This window comes from Lycium ferocissimum, chromosome 7, assembly GCF_029784015.1.
Source record: "Lycium ferocissimum isolate CSIRO_LF1 chromosome 7, AGI_CSIRO_Lferr_CH_V1, whole genome shotgun sequence".
In the NCBI taxonomy this organism is placed as follows: Eukaryota; Viridiplantae; Streptophyta; class Magnoliopsida; order Solanales; family Solanaceae; genus Lycium; species Lycium ferocissimum.
In genome coordinates this window covers 38,279,986-38,291,237 of record NC_081348.1, presented here as the reverse complement: position 1 = coordinate 38,291,237, position 11,252 = coordinate 38,279,986, and the positions used below count along the sequence as shown (strand labels likewise).

The window sequence follows — 11,252 nt, the reverse complement described above, 5'->3', positions numbered from 1 at the left end:
TGAAAGATGCCTTCAGACAGGTCGTGAATAGGTCATTATTGAAATCATTTGCAGAGGCTTTAATTGTTAATGTGATTGGGGAACGTTTGTTTAGTATCATCTCTGGTTAGGTAATTTTGATGTTACGAATGAGAAATATATTTGACGGGAGCCTTATTTGTATGTCAGCTATAAAACTTCACCCGATGAGTTCATTTAATGTAAAGATTCTATTTTTGATTTGTTGAATCACAGAGGTGACTGTAGCATTGCTCGTGAATTCTCGTTCTGCGGTTATTAACATTTCCCATTTGCTGGTGTCCATGACTAATTAGCTTTTGTTCAACGTTGATCGAAATCTTTCTGTGTTTGGATCAAGAATTGTTCCACCCTTTGGTTAATTCAGTCTATTCAGCTTGTATAAATCAAGTCTTTTAGGGCATTGATAACCGGGGAGTGGTAATCACAAATTGAAATGGGAGGCCCTCTCGCACATACCAAATCAGATGAAGCGGGTGATCTACCTACCAACTTGACATATTTGAAGGAATCAAAATGTTGGACTTACTGGACCCTTAGCAATTACTGCAAGGATTGGTCATTGGGATCTCAGAAAGTTCTTTTATGAAATTTATGAGAAATCAAAATTCTTCAGCCTTAAATCCAGAAAGTCCGGAAGATCGTGTTTTTTTTTCTTTCAAAGATCATGTTGTTCCAACTCGAAACCGTCTTGACTACTGCATGGAAATAGGTTCACATTTGAGGTATTTTTCCTATATTTGTATTGGAGCTTTCATATTTCTTTGTCAAACAAATATAATGATGCGAATCGAGCTTCAGTGAGTATGTAAATATGCAAACATCAAGTGTTTCCTCTTTCTCGCTCTGGGGAAAAGCATTGTGATGAACTATCCTGACTAAAAAGGTTCATGAAAGAATGTTCTATCAAGTCAACGGATAGTGAGTCCTATTGAACATATTACTCCTTTGTGGACAATATATTTTCCCGGTAGCTTTGCCCATCATTGTTACCTTCCTAATGCCAACATTGGTGTCTGAAGATAATTTCTCTTGAAGGAAGGATAACATTCTCTTCTAGAAAGACTGCTAAAAGTGTTTAGATCAAATGCAGTGAGTGATTCCGTCCATACATGTTACACCTCCGCCAAAGGAAGGATAACATTCTCTTCTAGAAAGACTGCTAAAAGTGTTTTAGATCTTAATTCAAACTTAATACTCATTTAGGTCAAGTGATAAGAAGCAAGCGTGAGAGTGAATAGTGAAACATGGAAAAGCTCTTGCAGGATTAGGTTACTTCACTCAAGAAACTAGTGTATCTTGAATTTTAATATTACATAGGGTCAACACTTAATCATAATGCTTGTTGTATTTTCAAGTTTGAATTGGTCAAGCTGACATATTTCATTTTTTCCTAAACATGAAAGGACTTTGATGACACTCTCCAATCATCAGAATTTTAGAAATGGAAAATTAAAAAACATATAACCAAATGAACCCGGCTCTTACATCATTCAAAAATTCACCTTCCACCCACTATGTTAAAATGTAATCAGCTATATTCTACAATTACATATAGTTAGTGAAATTGAAGGACCATCAAATCTCAGTATTAAGGTCAGATCATCTTCTTGGATTTGTTTGGTTACTTTAGTCATTAAGCTGATATTAATGAGTTATGTTGTCATAACTCACATTTTTATTCAAAGAGGTTGGAAGAATAAATAAAATTTAGTGACGGATCCACCAATGAGCTTGGGGGTTTAATATAACTAGTGTTTCAGAATCAATCAAACACTATATATGCGTGTTGTGGGCGCCACCAAAAACAAGTATACACAAGTTAGATATACATTTCGAAATTTACTCTCTTAATTCAAAATCGACACCATCTAAATTTTGAATCCGGTAATGATAAAAATATAACAATTTTGTAATATGCGGTCACGAGAAGAGGAAGTTGCTTTCACGTACCAAACAAAGTTTTGGTTGGTATATTTCAAAATCGTCACCAACAACGAAAATAAAGTTTCACAATTATATTGCTTTCAAGAAAGAAAATCAAATACACTGTCACACTCAATCACCAAATACGAAAAATATAGGTGCAAATTAAAGAAAAAACAGGATACAAAGATGACAATATCAAAGTTGAGTACTTTAATTTCTCTTATACATAGTTCATATTATAGCCTTTTTTGATGAACCATTCCATGTTTTTTTTTTTTTTTTTTTTTTTTTTTTGTGTGTAATTACTGTTCAAGCTTGCTTCCAGCAACATCCACCACAAATCTGTACCTCACATCATTTTTCTCCAACCTCTCCATTGCAATGTTGATGTAATCCATTTTCACCATCTCAATCTGTGAAGTCACACCTTTTTCTTTGCAAAACTGTAGCACTTCCTCTGTTTCTTTCATGCTCCCAATAAAGCTTCCTGTAATGCTCTTTCTCCCTGATAAATATAATAATTAAGAATATAAGTTATACTGTTGATAGTATAAGAAAGTTTTACATGATTCAGCAACGGGGCTTAAAGGTTAACAAAGGGTTCGACTAAATTTAATAATTTTAGTTCAGATCCTATATTTGTATCAAGAAATCGACTAAATATGTACAAAAATCAAATTCAGAACACAATTACTAGCAATTGATGCCGCTATCGTAAAATCTCAAACACATAAAATTTAAATTCTGACTCTGCCCCTGACAATATTAATTCTATTTAATATAATAAAATCCATTTAAAATGGTGTAAAAAATCCATTCAAAATGGTGAAAAAAATTCTTGAAGTATTATTGCTCAAAACTTAAAACTTGTATAATAGAAGGTTCCATTAAAGTAATGTTATCAAATCCATTAGCTTTAATACGTGTATGGTTACTGTTGCTAATGTTGTCAATTATTGCCAACATGGTTCCCTAAAGACAGAAAATCAGATAAACCCAGAATGACTTTGTCCTTATCCGTCTCATTATATGCCGCAAAAATAGACAATAAACTTTGGCATTCTTTGACTGAAGAACCACTCTTTGCAACCCTTTGTTCTATTCTTTTCACATGTATACACATCCAATGTTGTTAGAAACCAATATTAACTTATGGCAAGAAATATTTTTACACAATCAAAATATAATAGCCAATTATAGCCTTATTTTTTTTGTTGTTCAGTTTTTATGGACAATACATGTAGTTATCTTTTATGTGACCGGATAACATTTAAAAAGATTTACACTGTAAGTATAAATCAGTTATAAATGACTTACCAAGCATAACCATGGGGGAGACAAATTGCAAGGGCTTGTTGATAACTCCCATCAAGATTAACTTGCCGTCAACTTTAAGCAAAGAAAGATAAGGTTCAAGAGGGTGATGAACAGGGACAGTGTCAATGATATAGTCAAGTGAATCAGCTGCCTCTTGCATTTTCTCAGTGTCTGAACTAACAAGATAATCATCAGCACCAAGGTGGTCCAATGCCTCTTGTCTTTTCTTATTTGAAGAGCTAATGACAGTAACATGGTGTCCCATTGCCTTTGCTACTTTCACTCCCATGTGTCCTACTCCTCCTAATCCCAAAATGCCACCTCTTAATCCACTCTGGTTAAAACCAAAATGGTTCAATGGACTGTATATTGTCACACCAGCACATAATAGTGGTGCTGCCTGTTCTGGTGCCATACCCTCTGGAATTTTCACCACAAACCTATGCCAAGGCAGAAAGAAACAGTTTAGTCTCATTTTTTATTTTAAAAATTCAAGAAAAGTGATCAATTAACCTATCGAATTGTATTGATTTCTTGATCTCCCTATTAACATTTTTCTTGATTTAGTAGCCAAATGATTTAATAAATTCTTTCGGGTTAAATGTAAAGGATCTAACTAATATACACAAACTTAATAAAATTTCTATGCTGTCAATACAATTTAACCATTATAGCTTTGTCTTATTTTTTACAATTTAATTTTTACAATTTAACTAATAGACGTTGTTACTGTAAGTTTTTTTACATTAGGTCATTCAAAAGTTAATTACATATATTCAATTTTTGACCAGCATGATCAATAACCTGTAAAATATGGTAAATAACAGGTTACAACAAGTAAATTTACACTAACAACGTATACATTCTTTTATGCTATCAATTTATATAACATTAGTTTCATTTTTTACGGGCGATTAACTATATTTATCTTTTGAGTTTAAGTTTTATGCATTAATACCTCAACACAATTAGGTCACTTATAAGAGAATTATAAGTAAATTTCTATAATAAGCATTAATCAGTAACAGGGTAATTCAATCTACTATAAATACTCTGTAGTATTCTATATATATATATATATATATATATATATATATATATCTACTTTAAATTCTTATCTTTTAGGTGATATGATATAAAAATTATTCTATGGACGTATATATATATATATATATATATATATATATATATATATATATATATACTTTAAATTCTTAGCTTTTAGGTGATCTGATATAGAAAAACTATTCTATGGAGGGGGTAGGCTTACTTTTGCTCAACCACCATGAAATTAGCAAAACCACCCTGGGTGGGCTTGCCATCAGTGTAGACATCATTGTAGTTCCATATTTTCTTGCCACAGTATTGCTCTATGTCTTGCTTGCAAGGCCTGCACTTCTTGCAACTTCCAACTAGCAATCCTACTCCAACTGTGTCCCCCACTTTGAATTTTGTCACCTCTGGCCCTACCTCCACCACCTCACCAACAACTTCATGTCTACATCAATTTTCACCAGCACCACAAAATAAAAAGTTACAAAGGGATAAGGATCAAAATAGACAATGAGCAAAAGACGTTATTCTCACCAACAACTTTACTTTGGCATCTAGGCCAAGTAAAAATCATTTACATAAATGATTAACTTATATATTTTCAGTGTAAGCTAAGTTACTAAATTCACTTTCATTTTTAGGTGAGACCAGTATATAAAAGTTAAACTCCTTAGGTATATAGTATATACTATGGAATATGCCACATCTCTTGATTAATGAAAAACATTTCAAGATTCGATCATAAGAAATTCTGATTTAAGAGAGATTGATTTATAAAAGTCCGGTGACGCCTCAACGGCTCAACCGATAGCTAAGCTTCGTTCTGCATCGATTTTCAAGCTAGCACCCCTTTCAACACGTTATCTCGCTTAATTCCCAAAAAAAAAAAAAAAAAAAAAAAAGAGAGAGAGAGAGATATGCAATTTTTTATTATGTATTTTTTAAAATCGAAAATGAGCCATTGATCCCATGAAAACAACGTTGGCTTTGTTGCGGTTCGCATTTGTGTCATGATAGAAAAAAAAGACAAGATATTTGGAACAGTCAATCAAATCCCAACAACTAATGGTTGCAAATTTACAAGGTTTTCGAGGATGGTGGACTGGTATTAAAAGGCAAAAGGACCACTACATTTTGTTGTCTTATTTAGCGGCTAAGATACGAATATCAATTTCTATATATATAATCAGATTGGCTAGGTGGTTTTATTTCCACCTCAAAATGTCATTCCTTTTGGTGCTACCAAGAAAACTGAAATTGACATCAAACAAATATTCAAAGGGCAGCATTTTGTTGTTGAAAAACAGCAGAATGAAAATTCCCCTCGCTGCTAAACGCTATTTTCCCTTCTAATTAATCAGATAGGGGTCTCCACTTACCCGTAGCGGAGTCAATTGAATTTTCTTCGTTAACAGTTATGCTGTAAAAGAATAAAATAGAGCAAACTTTTTTTGTATGCATATGAATGATTGAATCCTCTTGGTAAGACGAAAGCTTTAACTGTAGTGGTAAAAATGATTCGAAAGTGACTACAAGTCGCCATTTCAGAATAGCTTTCTTGCATCTTTTTAAATCGCCTTATTAGAAATCTTGGTTCCGCCACTGTCATTTATACCCATACAACTCAAACTTTCGATCCTATGCTGTGGATACCGGAAAAGCAGGGGAAACAAGAGAAGTGAAAAGAGAAATTACCCAGGAACCATAGGGTAGTTGGACATGCCAAGATCATTTTTAACCTGGTGAAGATCACTGTGACAAAGTCCACAGTACAAAACTTTCACTTGCACATCTTCAGGCCCTGTGTTCCTGGACATCATTAAAAAGCAAAACAAGTTCATAAATAATCCTAAAATTGGTTGAATTGTTACAACAACTAACAAGAATGTAATCGACTATATGAATTCTCACTGTCTATATCGTAATGTAATTTACGTTACCTGAGAGTGTAGGTATAAGGTGAAAGTACACCAGAAGGGTCTCTTGCAGCCCAACCAATAGCTGTTTTCTCAACTTCCAAGCCACCCATAGTTCTTTAAACTTTTACTTCTAGGAAGAAAGAAGAAGGACTATAGTTGGAGAGCAGAAAATAGTTCAAAGGGAAAGAGAAATAAAACGTTGTGAGCTATTTTAGTATCGTTTGGTTCACATATATATAGTTTTAAAGCAGAGGAAAGGCAGAGCTTAGGTGGCCTTTATAATCCTGGGATTATAATTTCGGGACTAATTTATCCCATATCTTGGGACTATTTTACACCATCTAGGAGATGGTATAAAATAGTCCCAGGATAAGTGGTATAAGAAGGTATATAGAACATACCATGGGATGCTTTTTATACTTTGTTTGGTATAAGGTATAAATTTATTGCAGGATAAATTTATACTTTCTACCAAACATGGTATAAAAAATTAGTCTTTGGGATATCCCAACTATACCTTTTCTACCAAACGACCCCTTAGTGGTCGATTTGGTTGTTTCAATCAATAGTCCGGATTATAATCCTGGACTAATTTATCCATCTAGGTGGGATTATTTTATACCATCTAAAAGATGGATAAAATTTGATAAGTGGGTTAAGAAGGTATAAGGTTATTCCAAAGGCGCTAATTTTTATCACGCTTGGTGCAAGGTATAAATTTATTCCCGGATTATTTTATACCTTATACCAAACGTGGTATAAAAATTAGCGCCGGGATAACTTCTCTTATACCATGAACCAAACGACCCCTTAGAGTTAAATAAAATTGATTTATTTCAGTAGCTAAGGTATTGACATCAAAGAACTATAATTAGATTGACTAATTAAATGATTATATTATAGAATTTCCACGTTTACGTGAATAGTAAGATAAAATTGCAATCCCTAAACTCTTTAATGAAAACTTTAATGGCGTTTGATTTAGAGTTATTGAAAGAAGTGTTTGTTTCAGCTTTTATGGCAATATTTTATCCAAATAGCGGGCCGGATTTCACCCTTTACTTTGTCTAACTGATATACATTGAGTATAACATGAATTATACATATATCATATATTTGTCCGCTATTTTTAATTTAAGCAATTGGGTCAACGGTTATTTAGGTTAATAATTTTGAAAGATTTTCAAACTTAAATTTTCGAGTTTTCTCAGCCATAAACCTTGCAAACTGAGTAAACCACCTTTAATATGCTAAGAATAAGCCGTAAAATCTGGTTATATGTGTTGCTCTATTGATACAACCACTTTAATTTCTCGTTTTCTTTTCCATCAAACATTTTTAAAAGCACATTTACAGCCTGTTTGACCAAGCTTTTAAGAAATTATAAGTATTTTTTTAATTAAAAAAATGTTTATTATAGAGAATTGTGGTGTTTGGCCAAAATTTTAGGAAAAAAGTAAGTGCTATTGAGTAGTCTTTCAGAAGAACAATAACAACATACTCAGTGTAATCACACAAGTGGGGATAAGGAGAAGGTCAAGTGTTCGAGAAATTTTTGTTTAAAAAAGGTAATTTTCTCGAGCAGCACTTTTCAAATGTTGACAAAACACAAATTGTATTCACTTCACATATGACATAAGTTAGTCAAACACAAACGGCTACTTTGTAAAAGTATTATTCCGAAAAACATTTTTCTAACATAAGCATATTTTGGAAGGTTGGCCGAACAAGCTATTAACTTGCTTTGTAATTTGGTAGGAAAATTATTTATTGTAAAACAAAATAGATCTAGAAAAAAATTGTTGTTCTTCATCTTCTAAAAGGTCTCAATTAACTTGTAATAAAAAGAATTATTATATTTACAACTTTACATTCCTTAAGAAAGATTGTTTGTTCTCTTCTTTATTTTTTCTTATTTAAGCATTTCCCTCTCACCAACTTTTAGATTGAAATTTTTTGGAAGGTAGAGTGTTAATTTTATTTTTTCCCTTTGGTCTGTCTTTTTCTTTATTCCTACAACAACAATAGATGGCTTTTCCAATTATCATCATCACAGGCCTTGATGAATTATGATTTCTTCCTTAAAAGAAATATTGTTCGGGGGATAGTTTTGGGTCCCAAGGGATTAGGTGGAACAGTCCGTCACTAGAACGTCAGTTTTAGGTAAGGTTTTTCTTTTTCTTTTGGTTTGATTTTTAATTTAGATTTTGTATTCTTAAAAGTTAGGTAATATGGGAAAGATGAAAGAGGTTGCTCATGCAAAAGCAGGTAACAAACGAATTAAGCCGAGGGAGTTTAACTTATATCAGTTCACTTACAAGATATTTACTGGTAACTTTTTATAAAAAATAAAATTTATAATTTTAGAAATAAATAATTTGATACTTTAAATTCATGTCTATATATATTACTACTTAATATAAGGGTGGATCCTTACTTTTTGTCGTCCTCACAAACCTTTGGTGGGGCCTCTTAGAAGAAATTCCTAATATATCCCAAAGCTTAGATTGTGATGTTATTTTAAAAAGACAACTTAGGCTGTGAAGATTTGTACAATGAGCTATGTAAATGGTACCTTGTAGTTGGTCTTATCTCATACCATCACCATTAGCTTCTAAATAAACGCGTGTATTTACTAAGGAAATCACTATTGTGTATTTCTTCCTCTGTCCTTTTCATGAAAACAACAGTTGTCCCCTTATCTATTTCTTTTTTTTCTTTTTGGTTTTTCACTCGGTATTCGGTATTCGTATTGAAGCCCTATTTAATTCAGATTCGCGGAATGTAAGACCCATTCAGGGGAAGCGCTCCCTAATAAGAATTTTTTCATACCCAAGGCTCGAACCCGAAACCTCTGATTAAGAAGGGAGTAGCACCTTCCATTGCACCACATCTTTGGTGGTTCTCCGTTTCATTTCACAACAAATTTGTCTAATCTTGTTAAAAGCCAATCACTCCAATAAGTACAACACCTAGCCAGCACATGTACAACACGTAAAAAGAACTACAACATTGAATATCCAAATGAAGATACAAGGGGTTACTTAAATGATAAGCACCCTCCTCCTCCAACCCGAACGTTGTGGGTTCGAGTCATCAACGGAGCAAAAAGGGGGAGCTCCTGCCCTTGGGGGGGTGGGGGTAAAAGAAAAAGAATATCCAATCGAAGACCTAATTTGATCTCTATCTCTTCATCCCTGATTTTGTCCTTCTAAGCGGAAACAATATTGCTATCATGGGGTTTTAAACCTATTGATACTAGCTTGCCAATTTTTCTACTATCACTAGGAAAGTTATTTTTCTCATTTTTAAGGAACTTATTTTCTACAAAACCAAACATGAAAAAATTGAAAAAATATTTTCTGAAATGTTTTCGTCCATATCGAACACACTAGGAGTGTGAAAAATCCGGTTTAACCGATGAACCGAACCGAGAAAAATGTTATTAATTTATCGGTATCGGATTATTGGATTAACGGTTTTTAAATAGTTTTTTAAATATTTTTTATTGGACTATCGGGCTGGTTTCCAATTTTGAGGTTTTAGTTAAAGGTTAAACCGATAACCCAATAAGATTATATTAAAATTACCTTTTTATCTCTAATTATATTAGCGACTTTAGCTTTTAAATACAAATTCTATTTCCAAAATTCTTACTTTTGTTCCAGGACCCTATTTCCGCAAGTGACACTTTAGTTCTCTCAAACTCGATCAGAAAGAAAACAAGTTTGTTTTAGCAATAACATCTTTGAATTTGCTTCTGCTTGTAATTTGTGTAGACTTTTATTCATGAAGGCAATGTATAGTCGTCCTCATAAACATTTGGTGGGGCCTCCTAGAAGAAATTCCTAATATATCCCAAAGCTTAGGCTGTGATGTTATCTTAAAAAGACAACTTAGGCTGTGAAGATTTGTACAATTAGCTATGTAAATGGTACCTTGTACTTGGTCTTATCTCATACCATCACCACTAGCTTCTAAATAAACACGTGTATTTACTAAGGAAATCACTATTGTATATTTCTTCCTCTGTCCTTTTCATAAAAAACAACAGTTGTCCCCTTATCTATTTTTTTTCCACTCGGTGTTCGGTAACCGTATTGAAGCCCTATTTAATTCAGATTTGCGCCGCGTAAGGCCGATTCAGGGGAAGCACTCCCTTACAAGGATTTTTTCATACCCAAGGCTCGAACCCGAAACCTCTGATTAAGAAAGGAGTAGCCCCTTCCGCTTATTTTGGTGGTTTTTAGTTATGCTTTAAGGCAAAGTCTGCCGCATAAGGCAGACTTTTTGCAAATCCTTGCCTTGTGATTTTTTTTAATGACTGAGCGGGGCTTCGAAACCAGAACCTCGGAGTATTTTCGGCCACCATTTTAAGCGAAGGGCAAAATTAAAGACCAGCAATTTGAGGGACAAAAATTAAAGACCACCCCAAAAGATGAACAATCCGCGCCAAAAAAAAATTTTTAACGTCGGTTTGGCCCGGGCCAAATGACACTAGCCTCATGCTAACAAATCATTTCACAAGCTTATGACCATGCCAATCTGTTGGTTAATATTATTTTATGCAATATTAATTCTCATTTATTCTTTTATATTTTCTAGTTGTTAAAATTTATTTGGTCCATTGTGTTATTAGAAAAAAAAAATTATGTTATGTAGGCTTTGCACTTAATCAAACGCCTACTACCCTATTCATCTTGTACGAGTTAGGTCATAGGTGTAGAATTCTTTGCACTTAATCAAACGCCTACCACCCTATTCATCTTGAATGAGTTAGGTCATAGGTGTAGAATTCAAATTTCACTAAAAGTTTTTCATCAACGCAATTTAACATGATTTCTAATTGAAGATAATTAGCCGCTTTAGCGATAACATTGTGCATAAAATAAATGTCACGTTTTAGTATTAATTAGTGTAAACATCGATTGTGAGTAAGATTCTTCTGTAGGTGTATCTAATCAGCATATGATCAAGAATACACACTCTCGTACTTTATCTCCAAATCTCTAATGG

General features: G+C 33.3%; 1 protein-coding gene across 1 annotated transcript; it reads right to left on the bottom strand.

The window, feature by feature from the left end:
- Nucleotides 1-2,017: 2,017 nt before the first annotated feature.
- Nucleotides 2,018-6,452, bottom strand: LOC132064850 (probable cinnamyl alcohol dehydrogenase 1). Its single transcript, XM_059457990.1, has 5 exons — nt 6,258-6,452; nt 6,013-6,126; nt 4,535-4,762; nt 3,265-3,704; nt 2,018-2,452 (listed from the first exon to the last, which is right to left on the bottom strand). Exons 1-5 carry the CDS (start codon nt 6,344-6,346, stop codon nt 2,250-2,252), a joined length of 1,074 nt encoding a protein of 357 aa, XP_059313973.1. The 5' UTR covers nt 6,347-6,452; the 3' UTR covers nt 2,018-2,249.
- Between the last annotated feature and the right edge of the window lie 4,800 nt (nt 6,453-11,252).

Coding starts and splice junctions, on each gene's coding strand:
- LOC132064850 (XM_059457990.1), bottom strand. CDS start 6,346: ATGGGTGGCTTGGAAGTTGAGAAAACAGCTATTGGTTGGGCTGCAAGA. Junction 6,127..6,257: donor CCTTATACCTACACTCTCAG/GTAACGTAAATT, acceptor AATGATGTCCAG/GAACACAGGGCCTGAAGATG. Junction 4,763..6,012: donor AACTACCCTATGGTTCCTGG/GTAATTTCTCTT, acceptor AAATTGATGTAG/ACATGAAGTTGTTGGTGAGG.